The sequence below is a fragment of the Pyxicephalus adspersus genome, chromosome 6 (genome assembly GCF_032062135.1).
Source record: "Pyxicephalus adspersus chromosome 6, UCB_Pads_2.0, whole genome shotgun sequence".
Lineage (NCBI taxonomy): Eukaryota > Metazoa > Chordata > Amphibia > Anura > Pyxicephalidae > Pyxicephalus > Pyxicephalus adspersus.
This window is the reverse complement of record NC_092863.1, coordinates 28,478,258-28,502,400: the sequence shown is the minus strand read 5'-3', so window position 1 is coordinate 28,502,400 and position 24,143 is coordinate 28,478,258. Positions and strand designations below refer to the sequence as shown.

Genomic DNA, 24,143 nt, shown 5'->3' with positions numbered 1-24,143 from the left:
CACAAATAACAGGGATACTTGGTGTATCTGTATTGCTGACCAAGAAGGAAGCATACCATTTTAAGGTCAACACATATTACCCAATTGTGTTGGTGATATTGCAACAACTCAATGACTCTCTTTATGACTGCATATTCTTCACAAAGAGAAACAGAATGACCAATTGGGACAGACCCAAATATAATGCCATTGTGAAAGAGAACACACTTTAAGTTCCGCTTTGAGCTATTAATGAATAGTCGCCATTCAGTTGAGTTATAGATTGGAATTCCTAATTCCATCATTAAACCAGGTATGTTAAGGCAATACACAAAGCCATTGTCAGTTTTAAAGTACTGCAGAAATGCAATTTCTGTGGTTCAAATGTACAATATCTTTGTTCCTTTTTCAAGTAAGTTTTTGTCACGCATTTCTGATGCTAGGAGTTCTGAAGCCTTCTTTGATAGTCCCAAATCACGTGTCAAATCACTCAACTCATGCTGATCAAATCCCTTACGAACAGAGTCCTCTTCACTTTCAAACCATTTATCATTGTTGTCACCTAGTTCTTCACCATAATCATGTTCTTCAAGAGAGGGTTTTGTAATGAAAACTGGCACTGGGATTTCATCAAAATGAGCCACTGGGAGTATAGCAGATAGTAGACTAGGATACTCTCTGCTATATTTATTTTTCTTGTTATATTCTAAAGTTTTCACTATACAAAAGTAACAGTCACTGAAATGATCTTCTGGCTCTCGCCAAACCATAGATATACCAGGTGGCATCTTATCATCTTATCTACCTAAGTAATATTTCACAGTTTTCCCTTTTTAATTATGCTGTTGCTATAGTTCTGTTATTATTTTTTTTAGTCCTTTTTTTCTGTAATTGTTTTTGCACTGTTTTTGTATGTTTTTAACTTACTAAACACTATAAAAAGTGTAAGCTGAAGTAAAAATAGTGTAACTTGCTAACCTGAAGATACCACTATAAATATTGTGATTACTGAGAGAAGCAGAAACATCACTGTGGTTGCTAAGGGTAATGGTGCATCAAAGCACATGGTGGCAGTCTACCTGTGATGGCGTGTGTGGCAAGAGCTAACAGAGTGGTTAACCTGATGACAGCCCTTCTCAGCCTACTGGTGCATGGACTGTTGCTGAGCGTGCTGGAAAGTCTATGCGCAGGGGTGCAGACTGAGAGGGCGTTTGTCACAGATACTACTGTTGGGCACCTGGCATTTTTCTGTTCTTATTAGAAAAATTACATGACTGGGCTGTCAATATTCCTGGGTATACTCTCTTTGGTAAAGACAGAGTCAAACGAAAAGGTGGTGGTGTCTGTCTGTCTGTATGTGAGAAGTGACCTGAAAGTGAATGTGAAGAAGAAATTGCAGATGAAACAAGCATTGAGGTTGAGGCATTATGGGTGGAGTTAAATGTGGGGTTGAATAACACACAATTAATTTTTGGAGTCTGCTATAAGCCCCCCAGTGCTAAGGGAGAAATAGAGAGAAGGAGAGATTAGCTGAACTGAAACTTTGATTACCCTGTATAAATATATAAATGGTCCCATTAGAGAACTCTCTTCACTTTGATTTATTCACTTTGAGATCATTACAAAGACAAGAGGGCACTATTTGCGTCTGGAGGAAAAGAAGTTTAAGCTCCGGATAAGGAAGGAATTCTTCACTCTAAGGTCCGTGAAATGTAGAATCCGCTCCCTCAGGAAGTAGTTTCAGCAACTACTATAGATTGTTTTAAGAAAAAGCTGTATGCTTTTCTAGAAGTACAGAATATAACTGGGTATTAAGGCTTTAAAGTACAGAAAAAAGAGACTGTTGATCCAGGGAACATCCGATTGCCTCATGGAATCCGGAAGGATTTTTTTTTCCCCTGTTGAAGCAAATTGTACCAGGGTTTTTTGCCTTCCTCTGGACCAACTATACCTTAAAGGGTTTTATATCTGGGATATGTTTATTTCCCTAATGGTTTGAACTTGATGGACTTATGTCTTTTTTCAACCTAAGCTACTATGTAACTATGTTATTCTCCATAAACATGACAGATCTCTTTTGTGTATGTTTATATATAGACAACACAAATAAAAAGAACACAAAAGAAAGAAAGTTATCCAAAAAACACTTATATATACACCCCAAAATTATATTTTTTTCCCACCAAATTTTACCAGTGCACGTCAATGGGTTCTTTTTATAAAGCAGAGAATTGCATATGCAACAAAAATTCACTGGAAGAAAATAAGTCACTTTCATTAAAACACATGGCCCTGGAAGATTCTACTCCAGAGAATGTTTGGTGAATGCCAGATTTACTGTTTTATAAATACACCCCAATTAATGGAATTAAGAGTTACCACTACAGTGAACTACTGTACTTTTCATGATCGAGCTTTCATGGTCATGCAGCTGAATTGGCTTAGCCTTAATATACCTGTTATTGACAAGTATAGTACAGCTTATAAAAAAATGTTAATTCTGCTTTTGAATTAGTGAATCAGGTCAGATTTCTTGACTGATCCTACCTATTTCAATCAGAGTCAGAATTTGTGTGTTCCAGGCACCTCAATTAGGATCATACCAAGAATGAAGGTGGTTGTTTGGCCTCCAAAGAGAATTATACAGTATGCACCTAAGAAACCAGCTTGGAAGATCAGCAATAAAAATCTAAGCATGGAAGAATAGCAATAAAAATCTAAAGTCAATCAGGTCATCACCCAATAATGTTTTCTTGTTACATGCAAGATCCCCTTAGGTGCAGTAATAACACAAGAATCATGTGATATGATTTGCCAAACTGATCAACCTTTGTAAGGATACCTGAGAATATCAGCTAGCTGATAGAACTGATAGAAACTGAAAGTAGAATTTATACAATACTTCCATATTTTAGGCTACATTTGTTAAATGAATATCAGCAAAAGTCAAAAGTCAAAAGCCATGTGAATCCTTGATGTAAAATTTATACATTTTCACCTTTTTTGCAGGGTCCAGCCAGATGTCCTGCTGCACCCTAGTCCAGCTTCTGCAGCTCTTCTTTCTTTACTGTCTGGTTTAAGCACCTTAAAATTTCTCACCCAGAAGTTCTACTGACATCACGTTTTCTCACCTATACTGTGGTATTACTTCCCATATTTTGGACATAAATAAATATAATAATTTATCTCTACCTAAAACAACAAATAAATGAACCAATAAATCGCAGAACTGTTTTGTAAGGCCCAGGTCAGTACCAGTATTCCCCAGACATCAGTCCCCCAATCTATAGCCGCAGTCTTCGCCTATAGCAAGCCCCCGCTCAGGCTCGGGAGACTGGTTGCATCTCCCAGCACTCGGTTGCCCCCGGGACTTGGTGCGCAAGGGATGGTGTCTGGAGATAGGCTGGCAGTTGACCTGGAGCCAACAGTACAGAGTACAAAATCTCAGGAAACCGAAGTCAAAACACAGGAGATCAGTCCACCAAGCAAAGTACAAGGGAAAAGGCAAAAACAGAGTCAGGGTCACAAGCAGAGGTCGGTCCATGCAGAGTTCAACAGATAGTCAGGAACAGGCACAGGTCAGTAACAGAGAAATACTCAAAAATCACTCCAACACAGGTAAGCCCAGCAGTCACTAAAACAGGCACATCTGACAGGAAGCAGAGAGGCTATAAAGCCCCAGCAAACAATGACAGCATGGGATTGATTAGGAACCACTCAGCTAATCAACTGCACACAGCTCCAATTCCCCTCAGCTGTGCGGCCAAGTGCAAAGGATGCCGAGGGAAAACCCCAGCTACCGGGATGCTGCAACCCTCAGGGCACTGATCCTGAAACCCCAGTGCTACCATGAGCACAGCTGCCAGAGGGAATAGGCTGCGCACGCCCTCCTGCGGTGGGACATCGCCTGGGATCTTGGCCCAGAGAACGCCTCCTAACAGTATTAAAACCTAGTTTCAGCAATCTCCAACTTTAAATCCCCAACTTCCAAGGGAAGAAGTACAATAAAATACACATTACCCACTTTAAACCTGGGGTTATCTTGAATATCGTGCATATTGTGTGTAAGGTAAAAATGGGTGAAAATGTTTCCACTGACAGAACAGGAGATGTTGGGTGAAATAAATATGGGCCAAAAATTATTGCAATAAAAAAAATGGGAGTATATCAGATGATAAAAGTAAAATGCAAAGAAAACCTCAGTGTTCTTTTATTGTACAAATTACAGGCTTAGATGGACTCTAGGCAAAACTATTTTACTGGAAAGTCCATGAACTGACAGCACAGTTATGTGTCAGGGTTACCTAGAGTAAAAGTCCAGCTAAGTCCATTGGCAATTGGGAGGGGGGGGGGGGCATAATTTTATCTTTTTACAGTATTGTTCTGTTTTGCCTGAAGCTCAGCTTTAACTATAATAATTTATTTATTTTGTATATTGCTTTGGAATGCATATGCTCTTCCTACAAAATGTTTATTGTTATTGCTTATTACTATTTATATTACCTAGCAATGCATGTGTTATTCTTCTGCAGGATGTAGGTTTTATGATTAGAACAATCCCTCATGTAATGTACTTTTTTAAAACTCTTATCACCCCATACACACCTGTAAATGAGCTGACAATTTTGTTTGCAAAGTAAACATTATACAAAGGATTAATGCAGTAATAAGGCATGCATCCTGATCAAAGTGAGGAAAGCCAAAACAATAAGCAAACAATAAACATAGCAAACTACGCACATTGCTAAGTAACAAAAATACAGCAAGATTTGCAGAAAACAATGCTTCAGTATGAACTGTAACTACTCAACTTAGAGACATAGACCTGTGCTCCTAAACTCGTAGAAAACATAATAATTTTCCATTTTAAGTGAAATGTTAAGGCTAATGTATATTTTGTGCCTTAATGAATTATTATGTTAAAAGCATGTAGATAGAACAATTAACACCAGGTATGACTTTTCAGGCCTGTGTACAGTAAAAACCATTCATAAGTTGCATAAATGAAAATAAAGCATGTAAAATATATTTCTCTCTCTGTCTGAAGATATAGAAACAATCCCAAATTAGCTTAGCTTCAAGTCATATCAGTAATGGGGAGGAGGCAAATTTATTTAGCACTGGGGCACACATTTTTTACTATGTCTACCTTTGCCTAGTGACATTGGCAATCAGGACAATTATAATCCGTACATTTCAATAATAGAAACACAGATAAGAAAAAAAAAACTGAAAAATAGCCTTTTGCTGTACTTTAAGTTTCATTGTAAGCACTAGTGTGTGTTCTGAACTAAAGAGCCTAAAGAGCAGATCCTTACAAAGTTAGAGTTGCAATTTCAAAAAACTGAATTGTATGGCATTTTTCGTTTTGCAATATTATGAAGTACACATTGTTATAGCAATAGAAGCCTGCATCTGAAAATAAATTTACTTGGTTTACTATCAGGAGGATTGCTATATTGGAAATTATTAATTATTGAAATATTTGTCTTAATGTTAGATATTATATAATTATTTTAGATTTTAGGCTTAGAAATATATACATAAATTTAATGCAGCAAAGTTATTTTTACTTTTTTGAGTGAACAAATCTTTGTTTTTTTTTAAATTAGTCCTTTCTTTAAAGGTTATATTCCACAAAACAATCATAGATGCACACATATGAGGGTATATTAAATATAAAAAACACTACTTTCATGGTATTTACAGATCATTTCTGAAAGAAGAAATTATTTTATTTTAGACATTCTGCCTCTGATTGAATCCTTGTATGCACCCATACAAAGAAAGTGATAGATATAGATTAATCACTGATAGGACACATTGTTTTTATGCATTTTTCTATTGTTTATTACAGTTGTAATACAGTTTAGGGATGGATATTCAAAGTAAACACATCTTCATCCAATCTAATTATCTGAGTGAACTTTTACTTTGTACATATTCTAAGGTGGATAATAAATCTACCAAGTGAACAGTCTATATGCCTTTAAAAAAATAACTCAACAATCTCCTTTGAAAATTCTGCACTTTTATTCAACAATTTAAAGTTAAATGTGTTTTTTTCCAGCAGTAAAATTACTAAACATAAGTAAGAATATACTAAAGAAAATGAGGGCACTTTGACAATACAGATATAATTCACCTCTAAATGTAATGTGAAAATGGTCCTTAATGTGGAAGCAACCTTTTATAATAATGTAATTAGGGAGGTTAAGGGAAAAAGTCAAGAGCTACATTAGTCTGTGCTGTTTAGTAATGTGTAGTATCACACTGTAAAATGAATGCACACATCATTTTATACAAGTGAAGGAGTATTGTAGTTGAAAAGTAATTTTCCATAATGTCTAGTTTCAATCTAAAATCGTCTCTGAAGGAAACAAAAAGATGGGGCATGCTGTGTTATAAAGCTTGTGAAACACTGTTCACAGAATGAATCTAGATATTTAAAAACCTGCTGTAGTTAAAACATACATTAGAACAGATGGGAAACAGATTCCTGGAAAGTAAGCTGATATTCAGGTAAACTAATCTCAGGTTATTATAAAAGGTGACCTTTTCTATTTGAAATGGGTTAAATGATGATGTTACTGTGCAGGTGTTATAACTAGTTTTTAGCCTTTTTTTGGTTTTTCATTTCCAAATATCACATAGCCATCCAAATAGGAACCCAAATGTCATGAAATGTTGTCTTGCCATCTGTTCTTTTCTGAATTTCATCCAGTGGTTTTTAATTATAGAACATTGTTTTCCTTTAACCTATGAAACCTACTGTTAGCAAACAGAAGTAAACCTTAGAATAAAACTGAGGAGTAGGCACCAATTACTTGAATTTATTAAATTGATTTGTGTGCTCCTAGATTTTGGGGTTAGGCTGTAAATAGAGCCTTGATTTCTACTAATTTATCAACCCTTTGGTGATTGATGCTTAGGTGCCCAAGCTAATTTAAATAGTGTGTGTGTCGGATAAGCGAACATTAAATCTGTTCAATTTGCATCTCTGATTTTTTATGTATCATTATAAAATTTTAAAATTTAGTTAAGGACATAAAAGGTTGTAATTCAAATATAAATATATATATATATATATATATATATATATATATATATATATTTATATTAGGCTAGCGAATGTATGAATTAAAACATTTCTCATTTTTTAATTAGTTTATTATTTACAGGTCACATTTAAAATATGTATCTTTATATATTCTTTCTTCAGGAAAAAAATATTTGTATTTATTAACTGTATAATGTTTTATTTTTTTTTACCAAGAGCATTGTGTTTAGCACATGTCTGACATGTGTTAAATGCAACATATTTGCATGCATTTTTATCAAGCACTAAATTGCATTGCTAAATTTGTTGTCAGCAGTTATTTCCAGTCACACATAGGTATTTTTCCCCATTGGGGCATAAAAAATGTGCTTTCCTTGTCAGCACCATTAGAGGTAATTGGAGTGGAAAAAGGCATTCAGACTGCCACCATGCTGTACAAATGCTGTACAAATCTCCTAAAATGGCACCTAAAAAGCTCCTAAAACTGGCCTATTCCAGTACTTAAATTATTCAACATACTAAGTTTACATACTTGACCATGGACCATTGCTTTCCGTAGACTGGTACATCTTTCTGTATCCATCAACTCTGCTCTCCAATGATTTTGGTATTAAAAATTCTTGCCTAGTAAAAAAAGCTCTCATTATGAATAATCAAATCAGGAAAACCTGTGATTTGCAAATATTTGTTTTTTTAACTATTTTTATGAAGTTTTGTCCAATCTGTTGGCATTGAGCAACAAATTTAAACAAGCCTGCTTATTATCATTTGCGTTAACATTTATGCTTCAAAAGAAAGAAGTGAGAAAGAAAACAAATAGCCAAACTTGCCTACTTGAATCAATGACTGCTAGCTAATTTGATATTGGCCGAGTTATTGCTGGAAGAGTCATATCGTAAAAATAGACAGTTACTGACCAATAAGAACACAAACATTACTAGCAATATTCTGACTGTTTTTATGTTCTGCCTATACAGCCACTTTAAGGTTGTATTTTCTTCTCCACACAGGAGCTGGAGGGTGGTCTCCGCATATTTCCAATAAATATCAGTGGCTCCAAATTGATCTAGGAGAAAGAACAGAAATCACTGCAATTGCAACTCAAGGCAAATATGGAAGCTCAGATTGGGTAACAAGCTATCTGTTAATGTACAGTGATACAGGAAGAAACTGGAAGCAGTATCATCAAGAGGAAGGCATTTCGGTATGTTTCTTTAACAATAAAAATAATATAAATTGCAGTATTACGTTCATATTTCAAAAGTTCATAGAACTATAAACTTCAAATACAATTTCTTGAATTGCTAGTTTTAATGCTTCTCTGAGAAATAGCAGAGTAAACTAATACATAGAATGATATGTACCCATATATTAAAGTGCTTTTCTTGAAGAGTGAAATAAAATAAAAGTTAAAATGAATGTTTATTTCACTTAGCTAAAGACCATAAAATATATAACTCTAGGAAAAGATTTAAATTTATGTGAATCTGTTTCATGATTTTAAACAAATGCATTTTAGTGTGCAGTTTTATGATATTTTGAAATTTAGAGATCTCAGCATGCTGATATGTTTATTTTATATATATATATATATATATATATATATATATATATATATATATATAGAGAGAGAGAGAGAGAGAGAGAGAGAGATCAAGAAACATCAGGTCAACCCTGAAGGTTTCTGTTTACAGGGCCTCTCTTACAAGTAATTGGTGTCAAAGGGTATGCTTCTACAAACAGATTTCCCCAACCCTAATTGAACATGAGAGGTGTACCAGGAAAGACATGTACTGTCTTTCAGAAGAACAAGATTACAGTTTGCCATCAACAGAATATAACTACCGGGGCTGATTATTCAAAGATAGAGTTGCTTGTTCACAGTAACAGTAGACGTGTTTGGTACAAACTGAAGAAATTAATTTTAGGTGAAGAACCTCATACCAACCGTGAAGTATGGTGATAAAAATGGTATGGTTTGGGGTTGCTTCTGGGTCTGAAAAGCTAGTATATTTTGACTGTGAAGTCTGCATCATAACACATAATACTGGCTGCTTCAACAGACATGTTCACCAGAAAATGAAAACGTTATAAATATTTCACTTCTGTAGAAATTTTGTTGGGGTTTGGGAGCATTACCATGGGATTTGCAGTCCCAGTCAACTACAGATACCTATAAGTACATTGTGCTCATGAAGTGCTTCAACAAACAAAGGTTTAAAAATGATTGCTTTATTGATGATAGTTGCTGATCCTTTTCTTTTTTACAAAGCAGACTTTTTCGATTTCTTTCTTGTTTCTTTTAGCAATAATAATTAGTTTTGCACATTGTCTGCTTGGATATAATGGTTAAAATACTATTAGAGTAAAAATCAGCAGGTCAGTGGTTCAGATGTGCAAATTGCTGCACTTGTTTACCTGGGAATACGGGTGATCCAGCAAACCTTGATTGGAACTTTTACAGGATTGAAAGCATTTGCTAAGAAATAGCACATGACTTTTAGGAAATCTATTCCAGGTTTGCTGGATCACCCATGTTTACTGATGAAATTGAATCTTCTCCAGCCTTGGAGAGCTAAATCAGGCTTATTGTGTAACTATTTGGTTTAAAAAATGACCCCCAATAAAAAAAACTAATTATTCCCAACAAATGTGCTTGTAATTGTACAGTTTACGTTACATTAAAAATGATTTCAGAAAACCAACACTTTTCACAAAATTATCTTGTAATTCAATTTCATTTACAAAAGTAATGTCACTACTGTAATTTATAGTTTAAAAGCAAAAAAAGTGCAGTTCTATGTACTTGTCAGTCAGTGATTCAGGCCATAGGTGCACTGTGCCTTTATCAAGATGGACTACTTTTAAATGATAAGCAGACCTATTTTAAATGTTATATTTATTATAATGCTAAAGTGTTTAGTAAGTTTAATACAGAAGCCAACTATGCTTTTGTTATAACATTATCTTGTGTTATGCATTCAAATAACAGTGTTCAATTCAGAACTGGTTAAATGAATAGGAACAATGGACTAGAAACAATAGAATATTCAAACAAAAAGAGCAAATCACAAGGCCATATGGATTACTGCTAAAATTAAGCATTGTGCACAGCTCAGCTGATGAGCCTTTTCAGTGCTGGTTACCTTCAACAGTAATAGTAAATTAAAAGAGCACATTGACAATGCTAAGAACAAACATGTTCATTTTATTGTAGCAGTTCATGCATTATGCATTTTTCATGTTATTATAGAATATTATGTATTTCTTCTGTAGTTACATTTGTAAAGTGCTATTCTGCATTAGGTTAACTGTTTCACTAATTGCTCTAACGCATAGGTTCCTAAGCTTTTTTTGGGTCGGAGCCCACTTTTTCAAGGAGTGATTCAACAGCACCCCCCTTAGGTGAACTATATTATACTATATATTGAAAAACAAGGACAGAATTTTTAAATTATTTTATTAAAAGATATTAACAACATCGGTGTACTACTCAAAAAATGATTTAAAAAATAAATGTATTAAAAATATATATAAATATAATATTATTATTGAGATGAGCTTGGTGGCAACTGGTACCGAGTGTTTCCCCAGAACCAGGATTCCATGGCATGAGGAAAGGGTAACCGCAGTGCCACCTCACCACCAGTCTGAACACAGCCTTAAAGTTTGGTGAGCAGGCAGATATATATTTGAGGCACCACAGTGCACAGACAATTGGCAGTACCATAAAAGTGGCCCCCGGGGGTCCCTAACATGCAAATTCAATTTGGGGACCTTGGTCTTAAAATACCCAATCACCACAATTTTTACTTTATGGAAAGGTAGATAACCTTTAAAAAAAAAAGCAACGTTCCACCCATTATGTCCTTTTTTTTACTTTAGGTCCACTTTAATGAGAAAAGATCCCTGATTCCTATTAGGATTTTATGTTTGAGACCCCGTATTTGGCAACTAATTATGTTCAGGGGGCTGAAATTAAGTTTATTATCAGCTCTCAGGGTCTCCTGTGTAGCCTAAAAATGTCACATTTATACAACAATTGGTGTGGGAGATATGAAGATTTATACATTGGGGGTAATGACAGCAGCATGGACACAGACACTGCTCTCATGCTGCTGCTGGAGTACGAGGGGTGGGATCATCACACAGTACAAGGTGGGTGGGGAGCAGCAGGCATTCCGAGGGTCTATACTACTACCACCAAAGACAGCACACTATTTGTGGATCAAACAAAGAAGGAAGGGCTGAGCAGCACATGGCAGATCAATTCCAAGGAGGGTGGTGGATGGTTCTCAAGCCCACTTTATTTGCATTGGATTAGAAATGCCCCCTTACACGTCTTCAGCGCCCACTTGAAAACAGATACAGTTTGCTTTTGGAAATATTGCAGGTACACTGACACAACTTTAAGTACTTTGTGCCCATGAAGCTGTCATTGTGCTGCATATATACACACACCTGTTCCCTTAAAGGTAAATTATAGGGATAATACAGATTTTAGAACAAGTGGTTGTTTAAAAAAAAATGTTGGTTTTTATTTCTGATGGTCTCTAGTCCTCTTATTTGCAAAATAATGGTCACATCTCCACTGCTTTCTGCCTTGTTTCTTAGGTTGATTTCAATAATAATTAGATCTTTGAATGGTCCATTTGGTTAAAATAACCATAAATAAAATGCCATTAGATTGTGAAACATTCAGTTATCAAAAAATGTACATGTAAACCCCTTCAATTAACTTTTCTTCCCTTCCCAAAAGGTGAGAAGGTAAGTGAGTGCTCCAGAGATCAAAGTCTAAATGTATAATGAAAATTCCTAATGTTTTTGTAACATCAACATTAAATAATCTCTTTTATATACACAATAGCATAAAAATATTTATTTTAAAAGAGGCGTCCAACAAATGTATTATAATACATATGTATATGTATTATAATAAGAGGTTGTACATAATGAAATTAATCTGTTTTTACTGTTTAACACCATCAAGTTCTTCCTTGATAAGTCAAAGGCCTCTATTTCCTCATGTTGTTGGACATAGTCTTTAAATATATGTACATTGAGCAACAAAACACTGTATGCCATATTATTTTATTACTGTTATTGCCAAAGTAAGGATTGCATTGATGAGTAACACACAAGGATCAAGAACACCAAATGATAACATTGTTCAGATTATTATATTAGGAAGAAATGTTCTCAATTTCCATTTAAGCAAAGAACTAGAGATGGCTTCAATTTCAACATACTTGAGAAAATATATAATTTAGAGTTAGTAAGGGAGCCTTGAAAGTTAAAAAAATAAATTTAAAAAATCTTAAAGGAAATCTGTCATCAAGAAAAGTGGTTTAATTGAAAATGCTGGCAACAGTCCAATCAGAGAAGTATATTTTAAAATGCCATTGCATAATAATTCAGTAGTAGCTGCACAGTATATAATAAATATTTGTCTAATTTCTTTTTCAATTTCTATATCTGATATTTATTTAGAATTCACTTAACTAAGTTTCTCTGAAGCTTAAGATTGTTTTCTGATTGATATACACCTAAAGGTTGTTTTATTACGCCATGGTACTTCTAAGAACATTAATTTCAGATGAGACAGGTGAGCAATGGTAGTCCCTATGCTTTATTTCAGATTTCAGATTTCATTTTAAAATAGCTGCAATTTCAGTCAAAATTATACATTTATTCTCAGCAGACTTAAAGAAAACACCAATGTAATGGGTCAATTTTTTTGATGGGAAGCCCTATTTCCTGCAAATCTGATGGCAGCTTTCTCATTCTGAGTACATCCTGTTGTGCTCTAAATCATTTGCTCAAGAGATGAATTTCATATTCATATATGTGTAGTGTATCTTTTCTGTGTCTAAAAATCAGCTAGGTGGAGTGCTGTGAAGTTATGCCATTTTAAAGTAGATCTACCAAGTCATAATGTCTTGTCCTACGTTTATTTTGTTCTTACTCACTCAAGAAGTCACTCATTGACTGTTGGATAAGTACATTATAATTTTGTACCAGATGGTGTTACCTGATTGTTACATTATCTGTACATTGACATTTGCATGTTCTTGTGACAGCATATCTTTAACTGGGAGTCTGGGGAGTCAGGTTTTAGAGATTGGCTTCCAAATCCTCCCCAATTCTGTAGGTCTATTCATATTTCCAATAAAGCTTCCTATAAATTCACTTTTGGAGATTTAAATAGGGGTACAAACAAATGGATTAGGACATACATTCAAGATGCAGGAGCCTGCCAAAATGGAACACATGAAGATGATTGTGTTATATGGAACACTAAATATTGCAGAGCAGAGCCAAGATTTAGGATTAAAATAATTGCCATTGCATGTATTTCTGGAGATTGAAAGACATATTACTTTAACATAGCAGCTGAGATTAAACTAAAAATCCCCAGCAAAATGTTAAAATGACATTTATCAGCTTACCTGGCAAAGCACCTTTTTTTTGTTATTCTCTGATAACTATTAAATGCAGTAAACTACGACTTTACGACTGGCATGTGGATTATAATGTTACCATGTTTGTAGCCTCTAGTGTTGGTTGCATAAATGTATTTCTGTTTTACTAACATGGTTGGTCAGTGATGGCACACATTTTTCTCATCAGTAGAAAAAGAGTCTTCTCTTGAAGAGTCTATATATACCTTGCAACAATATTCTAAACTATATTAAAATCAATAAATCAAGTAAATGCAACACTGCCACACAATGTTTACTTATTTGCCTTTAAGAAGAAAACCCAAAATGGCTTTTAAACTGCACTTTAGTTATCATACATGAATGTCCAAAAGCTTGTTTTAAATTAATATATATTTTCAATCAAAGTAGCCAAACACTAATAGCAAACCTACAAGCTGAGATGTCAGGGTGATCATTGAAATTGCTGTGATTATCAAATCCAATCTTACAAAACAAGCGCAAACAATAATGCCTACACAGCATTTATTAGCAAATTATCATGGAATACCGTCAAAAGAGAAACCACAAACAAAAGCCCTTTAGAAATAATGTTCAGCATGAATACATTAACATCAAAGATGTATTCACTACAAGTATTTGCTTTACAAAGGCTGTTCAACCTCCACATTATATTTACATGCGAGAAATTATGATTTCTTCCAGAAGTGTTATTTTGTTCTTTTAACTAAAGATGTATCAGTATTAGCCTACTAGATAAGAAATATTCTAAAAGGCCATAAAAGCTTTTCCTAATAAACAATGACAGACACTATTCTTCTCTCCTATCCCACTCAAATTTCTTTCTGTGATGAGCTGTATCTGATGATAATTGGAAATGGCTATATCCTTGTGAAGCTGTCAATGAGGATCACACTTTTATCAAAACAAATTTCCAGAGGGGGCATCATCTTACTGCTACATTGCCAACTCCATTTAGCCATCCAAATTATTTTCAGGCACAAAAAAAATGTGGTGGAGGCCTATTCCTAAGTGGCATCACTTACAAAACAGCTTTCACGTTTACGGTAAAATGATAAAAATTAGACTTATACTGGCAAGTATAAATATTGCAAACCATCATATTTGCAAAATGTGAAACAAAATAATCCTACATAATTGAGCAATATAGAGATTCAGGAAAAAGGTTTTTATGCAATTATGATGCCAATCCTAGTAAGCAGAAAAATACTGGAAAGTGGAAATGTTCAGGTTTATTTAAAACCTATTGGATTTTGAAACATCCAAATGTATTTTTACTGAGTTTTTAAACAAAAGATTTTAAAATGTTTTATTATACATGCTGCTGAGTATAAGACACAAAGCATATACTGTTTAAAATGTATACAAGACATATTGCAAAATTACAGTGGTTGGTGATGCACCCTTCATGTTTCCACATCAACTGCTTCATCCTTCCCAAAAAGTCAACAGTCATGTGACAATTCTTAAGAGGTTAGTAAATTTAGAGGCTTTAAATTAAATTTAGAGACTCAAGGTGTTTCACAGTTTAATGGTTACTGCCTCATCAGGAGATTTAGAAGCATGCGCATGAGTTTTTTAGACACACTGGGCCTGATTTATTAAAGCGCTGGGTGATCCAGTAAACTTGGAATGAATTTATTCAAATCTTTTCCTATTTGGCAAATGCTTTCAATTGTGGACCATATTCATTCCAGGTTTACTAGATTACCCAGATTCACCCATGGAAGTCTATCTTCTCCAGCCTTAGGGGGCTTTGACATTCAGACACACTGTATAAAGTGTCAGGTGGAGCTCCAGAGGCAACGACAGGGTGAGTATAGATGATACAAATCAAATAAAGGCTGTAAATATCTCAATAGAAGTCATATATACTTTTCATCTAAGGATCCATTTAGCCCACTATTTGGCCAAAAAAATCTTAAGTTATAAGAGTTCTCTGTAAAATACTTTTGAATGTCTTGAAAATGTATTTGTGTCAAAATAAACCCACAAATTCCACTTTTCTAAGCAATATAGATAGAGGGATAAAGAGCATAAGGTAAGGTCGCAGCCCTTTACTTTTAACAGAGTTAAACATCAAGTTATTTTACTAAAATCAGGTGAAATTAGATCATTCGGAAAATTCATTTTTAAAAGAGGAAAACAAAAGGAAAAATTAAAAAAAGAGAAATCAAAGACTTTTTGTTAGGATATTCTTATGGGGCCAGCAATCCAGTGCTGTACGCCACCAGCATCTGCAAGAAAATAGCATCTTCTGCTTCCCTTTAGCCGTGCAGCCTGAAATTTACTTTCTCAGCATCCCTAGCACACACTCTAAGGCTGTACACAACTGAAGGGGATTTCAGGGGATGCTGTGGCTTTCTAGCCTCTCTGCTTCCAGTGACCCATGCCTGTTGTAGCGTTTAGCTGGGCTAATCTGTGCTGGAGAGTTTCTCAATTGATTTACTGTTGCTCACCTTGCCTGTTTCCTACTCTTTGACTTTATGCCGCCTGGACCGGCCTTTTGCCTATGACCCCGACTCTGCTTTTGTTTTGCCCTTGTGTACTTCATCTGGTGAAAGTATTATCTGTGTGTGACCTCTTGCTCAATGTTCTGGACTTGTCCCTGTTGGAATCTTGGTACTGCTTTATCTGTGGGCTCCTGGGCCTCTGCCAGCCATTCCCCAGACACCATCCCTTGCACACAAAGTTCTGGTGGCAACTGTGTGCTGGGAATCGCAACCAGTCTTCCAAGGCTGAGAGGGAACTTGCTAATAGTGAAGAGTGCAGCAGTAGATTGGGGGATTAGTGTCTGGCTAGTACTGTTGCTGAACCAGGGCCTTACACTTTTCATTCGGTTTTCTACTGGAAGCTATTTATGTCATCCAAATTATACTTTAGGTTTACAGAGCTCCCTGGATCATTGTTTGTTTTTCCATTTAGGCTAAAGTTAAAATTAAAAGTAGGCAATTGTTTATTGCAGAATTGTTTATTAATTTTACAGGTGATATCCTTTTGCAATAAAACAAACTTTTTTTGCCTGCTTATGTTCATTGCATCCTCACCCAGTCCTCTTCCAGGTTCCAGACCTTTAATTAGTCTTTACTGTTTATGATGTAACTTCCACACATTTGCATGGGAGTTCATTCATTCCAAGCATTTTTTCCAGGATACCCAGCATTTTACACTAAGCTGCTCATGCACATTGAAGAAAAGATTGTGAACAGGCATGTAAGTTTATTTTATTGCAGAGGAGACATCACTTTTTCCTTTCTGAAATAATGAATCTGCCTGCTAAAATATTTTTCTATTTAAGTTTAGTTCCACCTAATGGCAGGACATTTTCCTGCAGCTTTGCCCTGGCCATCGGAAAAAAACAACTGTACATATATTGAAACCCCAAGGAAAAATCTTTCCAAAGGAGTATCTTCTCTTTCCTAAAGTTGTTCCTTCATATGCACAACTAGTGAAAAACTGCTTGATTTTAATTAAATACACAGTGAGGATTTTGGAACATGTCATATAACATTATTTAGGTCATTTGCTTGGTTTAATGTAACAGAACTGCAAAATTTTCTGGCAAAGAAATGCATTTTACTTTGAATAAATACATATGCCAAATCCTTTTCAAAAGCTAAATTGTTTTTAATCTATATGTAAATTCTATTTTAAGTTTAGTTCTTTTTTATAGATACCTATAATGTTCCATGTATTTGCACAACTAAAGTGGCAAGATACTTAGTAAATCTACTGATAATTTTAAGAATATGTTAAATTCCCATAAAAGTTGCTAAAAAAATCTGAAAGTGTATAACTATATTTAAATATTAGGATGCACCTTTTAAAAAAAAAAATTAAATCTTAAAGCCTGCACATTGTAACACACAAACCCGTAAACATTTTAAACCCTATTTGTAATTTATATTACCAATTCTGTATTACCTGCTCACAGAGTATAGTCACTTTCTAAGTTTTGATGGAAACTGGGGGGTTTACCTTTAATTTTTGTTCACTCACAAATTTATTTTAATTTCCATTTGAACATGACTACTGCATTTGGTGTACAAATGTCTATCTCCTTATCATTCATTCCATCACTATGCTTACCTGAGTATGCAACCCATATAAATATCACAAAATTAAAGATCAGCTGGAAATAAGGACCTCTGTGTAACTTAAAAGGCCTTTTGTAATACAATGTTGGGGGGAAAAATACATATTATTACATGGTTTAAAATGAATCAGTATTCAAGTATAGAAAACATAAAGGGTTGGCCAGGATTTGCTTTTTTGTGTAGCATTCTTTCTATTTAAAAATGTTCCTTTATATACTACTATAAAACCTTTTCAAGCAAAATTTAGTCTAGTTGAATCAAATCAAACCTTGACTGTAAATTGGTGCTATCTTATTTTCTTTGTAGCACTGGACAAACACAATGCCAAGAATTTCCTATATAGGCAATGGGCAACAATTCCTGTTAATGTCTATGAAAGGAAAATTCCATTAAAATCAAACTGAAAATTTGAAATCTATAGGGAACATTCTCAACTAATTGAAGTCTATGGTAGAAAATCTCTATTGAAGTCAATTGAGAAAGGGTTCTAATGAAAACTAGAGGAAGGTGAAATTTGCTTTTCAGATATTTGCATTTTATGTCTAAAAAAGTAAACTACTTTAAAAATAATGTTAATAATAATAATAATTCTGTGAGGACAGAGTATTTTCAAGCATCTAAAGTGCAACGTTGATAATACACAAATCCTTAAATACAAATGACTTGATTGGGAGACACTTGACTGATAATTGGTGTTATTATTTTTTTGTTTTGAGAACATTTTTTTAAATGTTTTTAAAATATCAAATAAAATGTTAGGTAATATGTTTAAACATTCTATTGTTTAAGGAAACTTTCCTATTTTTTGGAGTTTTTTAACAAATAAAAAAATTACTTTGAAAAAGCAAAGCCTGCTAAATGCTAAAAAAAAATGTCCATAAGCAAAAAAATAAAAAAAGACCATCAGGGTCCTACATTACCCATTTTGCTAGGGAATCTTTTGTGTTTTCTTTAAGTAAATTGATGGGCAAATGTCATAGTACCTTGAGGGTGAATGTATTAATATAATACAGTACAGTACATACAGTACATGAAAGTACCTTTGCTTTTAAAGAACAGATCTTGGCAAATGGTAAAGTGTAGAATTATGACCAGGCAAATATGGATAAATGTTACCAATGTGATGCCCTTTGGGTAAATTATGCCCAGAATAAGAGTGAAAATCAAATTTTAAACAAAAGAGATGGGCAAATGTTGAGGTGTAGAGTGGATCTGGTCTAGGACTGAAAGGATGTGCCAACTAAAAATAAATGATTTTCAAGAAATTCCAGATTTTCTGGTTCTCCCATATTAATCTTTTTATCTAATAAGTCTTTGAGAGCTTTAATTAATGAAGCCCAGTGTATATATTTCTTATTTTTTTTATAGCTTTAGATAAATTAGGAAAAAGTTACGAGCCACCCTTAAGTGAAGGAAATTCCACTCTTAGGCTGTTGTTCCTGAAACAGGCGTTCACATTGGAAGATTTCCCCTCACCTTCTTCTTAGGACATTCCTAATCTATGTCTCGAGTCTATTTCTGCCTTATGCTTTTGAACATTAAATGGGTAGCTAATGTAGGTCTTCAAATTACATAGTTTTGGTAAATAAAAGGGGATTGTGATTGTATATTCAGATTGTATAATGTTCACACACCTATTAATCTCCCTTAATCCCCTGTAAACTATTGGTTTGTAAGGCATAGTTACCTAAATGGTTTTTAAGAAGGTATTATTCAAGCAAATTAGAAAACCTGCTCCATTTGCTATTGTTCATTCCAAAATAGGAATTTCTGTTAGCATCTACTAAGTTCACCAAAATCTTTCCTTCCCTCTCTGTTTTACCAAGTAGTAGCATTAAGTGAAACTAAACACTTACCATTAAAAACTTTTATCTGCCTACATGCCAGAAATTTGTTAAGAAAAGAAAATCATTCTTTTTAATATGAAAGGGTAATTTGTCATTAGTTGTGGCGCTCACAGCCTGCATTGAATTGCTGTCAAACATGGGGTTTAAAGATAAATGCAAAATGAATATTTAATTCTTTTTAGTCAGTTACATGTAATGTTTTTCTATAAATGCATTCTTAAGTAACCAGAAACATTTGACTGGAAGGCTTGTGGGTTTCAAAATACATCTCTTGTAGCTGCCAAACTTGAACAATTATAAATATTTTATTTAAAAATAAATATAAATTTATATATATATATATATATATATATATATATATATATATATATACTTATATGTACAGTAGATGGTAAACAGGTAAATCTTTTTTATTTTTCAGGCTTTCATTGGAAATACAAATGCTGACAGTGTTGTTCAACATAAGCTTCAAAATCATATAAGGGCAAGATACTTGCGTTTCACTCCCTTGAACTGGAACTTAAATGGCAGGATAGGAATGAGAGTGGAGGTGTATGGATGTACATACAGTAAGTAAAAGAGCATTTACTATTTTCATACTTTATACCACTGTTCTGAACCACTTAACAAAACGTTTAAATGTTTGTTCAGGTATATTTCAGGTAATGTACATTTTGTGGTCTTTAGGACTGTGTAAAAGTTATTTTCTAAGTTATATTGTTAATATGTTATCTATTTATTTTATTATTAACATAACAATGTTTAGGTCTCAGGGAAACTCTGGTAAGATGTATTATATCTAAAGCTCATAGGACAGTATACAGTGGCTTCAGTATGTATTCACATTTTTTAATTTTGTTTTGTTGTTTCTGATGCTACAATACTTTACATTCTTTTTTTCTCATTAATCTACACTCAATACCCCAAAGTGAAAATAAAATTTCAGACAATGGCCCTGATTTATCAAGCAAGTGCGCGTAAGCTCGATGCGAGTATATATGCGCCGATTTATGAGGCCTTCACTTTTCCAGCTGAATTCCTGCTTTGATAAATTATTAGTTTGTTAATACTATTGTTAGTTTCCTCTTTTGCTGCAAAGTTTTTGTGCCTGGTTTGTAATGACAGTTTATGTTGTTTAGCAATTCTTCAGCAATGTTTTGTCATTTGTTCCACAAATATTGAGTACAAATGTCTGCATGGTTTCCACTCCAAACTGCTACCCCTGTTTGCCTTTGTCCCATTCTCAAAGTCACATTGTCACATATTGGTATTTGAATGTAATATGTGCATATCCCTTTTATGAATAAATTGTCATGGTTTGTATTCTTTTTTACATTTTAATAGTCTGACATTTTCACTCATGTTGATTTGCCCCCACACAACTCCTCTGTTCATAACTGGTAGTGTTATAGGTTTGTTGTCACTGTGCTGTGCTGCCTGATCTTAGCACTATTGTATACAAGCACACTTCTGCTTGCTGTCCAAACTGGTTGGAAGATGATTCTGTGTTATTATTTCCTATTTTACACAATGGTAGGTGGTCTGATTTCTTAAGCGACACAAATTATTTTTGTATTTTTTGAGGTATATAAAAATCAAACCCTGCATAACAACCAACAGAGTAAATTTAATGATTAGGGTTTGGAGAAATAGACGTAGAATGCACAGACCATACACACATAATTAATATTAATCATTGTATGTAAGAAGTCATTTTTATGACTATTTACAGAATAAGTATGTTAGCATTAGTAAGTCATTGAGTTTGAAACAGAAGTTTTTATGTGATGTGTATGTAACTTAGATTGTGTATAGACTATGGTAGATATTTAAGGACAAAATATGTATTATTTAATATTTTGGATGCTTGGCATAAACCAGCATTTGGATTACCAAGTGTGCTGAAATGTTCTATGTAAACACCAAAAAAATAAGATTATCAAAACAGCTTTTTTAATTCCAATGTGTGTTAGGAATAGTGTTGGTCAAATATCTCAATATTCGAATCGACAGCTATTCGATCGAATAGTGAGATATTGTTCGGGTATTCGAATGCCGAATTAGAACACCATTGAAGTCAATAGTGGGAGAATTCAGGTTATTTTACTAGTTCTTTACTAGTATGTGTTCTTGGATAGAGTTTCTCTATCCAATAACACAGGGCACTAGATGTGATTAATGAGGAATCTTGTCCCATTCAACCTCTAGTGCCCGGGGATCGCCTGCAGTCACAGCTGTGACCGCAAAGTTCCACAAAGTTCCACACATGACCGTGGGAAATGATCTGCAGATGAACTCTGCAGTTCCACTACAATCCCCAAGGCACTATAGGTTAATTAACCTGTAGCTCTTCTCAATGATTGCAGCCACAGTATTATGATACATTTGTTACATTTTTCTCGCAGTGGATAAAAGAAATTTTATTTTTTTAACACATTTCTTTACATTTTTTATACGAATTTTTGCCTTTGAATCTCGATTTTTTTGGGTCAGCTCTATCTGAATTTGAACAGCCATATTCAGGTCGAATATAAGGACAACTCAAATTCGAACACCAACACTGGTTAGGAATATACCCCAATATTTATAGTAACACAGTTAACACAATCGAAACCCTATGAAATGTGTTAAGGCAGATGTTAACTATCCGAGAAATTTCAGACCTTTCACAGTGTTCATGAACAATCAATTTCTGCCGCGACACATTCTATGATGAATGGATCAATATGATCTGTGTTTGACCATATTGGAGATTTGCTATAAATGCTGAAGTGTGTTCCTGACACTCATTAATACTGAAAAAAGTTAAAAAAATCAAAGAACATTTACAGCTATATGTGACCAACTACTACCATCAATAAAGAGAAGACTCATTTCCTATCAAAGGACCTACCTAATGACAAAAAAGGGCCACATAACTAAATTGAAAAGTGAAGTGGAAGCACAAACTTTGCAAAGGGAAGCACTTTCTGAGATTTAGGATTATATGATAGCAATCTGTTATTTTTTCAAATGACAGGCTAGGAAATGCCAAAATGAGGTACTTGAAACCGTCTCCTTCAGTTGACAAAGCTTTAACGAGCTGCTTCATCAGACCCAGTTTCATGTGCAGAGGGGGGAATATATTATTCCTTTTATCAACAAGTGGCTCATGTAGAATGTTTGCATCACCTGGTTTTAGGGCAGATCTTGGAAGCCAATTCTTTTCCACCCAATGCCTCTCACGAGCTCTGCAGGTCACTTGCACAGATAACAGGGATATTTGGTGTATCCGTGTTGCTGAAGCATACCATTTTAAGGTCAACACAGATGACCCAATTGTGTTGGTGATATTGCAACAACTCCATGACTCTCTTTAAGCATGCATATTCTTCACAAAGAGAAACGGATAGGCCATTTGGGACTGACCCAAATATATTGCTATTGTGAAGGAGGTCACACTTTAAGGTCCGCTTTGAGCTATCGATAAATTTATTTATTTAGAGTTATAGATTGGAATTCCCAATTCCTCCATTAAACCAGGCATGGTATGGCAATACGCAAAGCCACTGTCAGTTCTAAAATACTGCAGAAATGCAATTTCCCTGGTTCAAAAGTACGATACCTTTGTTTCTTTTTTAAGTAAGTTTTTCTCACACAGTCTTGAAGCTAGAAGTTCTGAAGCCTTCCTTGATAGTCTCAAATCACATGCCAAATCACTTAACTCATGCTGATAAAATCCTTTATGAACAGAGTCCTCTTCAACTTCAAACTCTTCATCATTGTTGTCACCTAGTTCATCACCAAAATCATGTTCTTCAAGAGAGGGTAGTGTAACAAAAACTGGCACAGGGATTTCATCTGAATGAGCCACTGGGCGTATAGTGGATGGTAGACTAGAATACTCTGTTACATTTTTTTTTCCTGTTATATCCTGAAGTTTTCACTATACAAAAGTAACAGTCACTGAAATGATCTCCTGGCTCCCGCCAAACCATAGGTATACCAAATGGCATCTTATCACGTGTTCCCTTTGTCCACATCCATAAACCTTCGACACACTGTTTGCACACCTTATAAGGGGCCCAAGACTTATCTTGATCACCAAGTTTAACTTTGAAATATTCCAAATATGCTTGCTCTACAAATGTGCTCATGTTCGCCCTTTGACTGAGAATGGTGAAACTGCCACAGAAATACCAAAATGAATCAGGGTTGTTTAGGCACTTACAAAGAGAAACAGCAGAGCCAGACATGATCTGAAAGAAAGGAAATACGTGTGTAAGTAGAAAAAATAAATTTTCCTATTCACTACGTAGAGCAGCGCACAACCTCTGACCACACTGTCTTGCGTGTAAATGAATAGCTAATACAAATCCACTCTATAGTAATCGCAATAATATAGGTGCTAGAGAAAAAAAAAGACGTTTTAGAAGAAAACTAACTGCACTTTCAGAATCAGCACACCTATTTTAGTGTAAATGGGGGGACTTACCTTGAGCTTGCTCACACTTGGCTTGTGAAACAAGTGGCTCTTTGATCAAGTGGAGTTGGAAAAAGCAGGACTCTGATATTGTGCATTTGGGAGTTGTGTCTGTTTGACTGTTGGGTTGTGTTTGCTTGACAGTCAGTTTTGTTTTAAAGAGATTTTTTTCCTTGCTGACCTCTAAGGGGGAGTGGTCAAGGTTTCACAGCTGATTTAAGTTCCTGAGGAACTCAC

At 34.6% G+C, this 24,143-nt stretch overlaps 1 protein-coding gene across 1 annotated transcript in view; it reads left to right on the top strand.

Annotated features, from left to right (window-relative positions):
* The window catches only part of CNTNAP4 (contactin associated protein family member 4), a 223,077-nt gene that overhangs the window by 99,924 nt on the left and 99,010 nt on the right, over window positions 1-24,143 (top strand). The window contains exons 3-4 of the mRNA XM_072415021.1: window positions 8,050-8,243; window positions 19,866-20,013. Coding sequence (XP_072271122.1) covers window positions 8,050-8,243; window positions 19,866-20,013 — 342 coding nt within the window. The remainder of the gene's footprint in view (window positions 1-8,049; window positions 8,244-19,865; window positions 20,014-24,143) is intronic.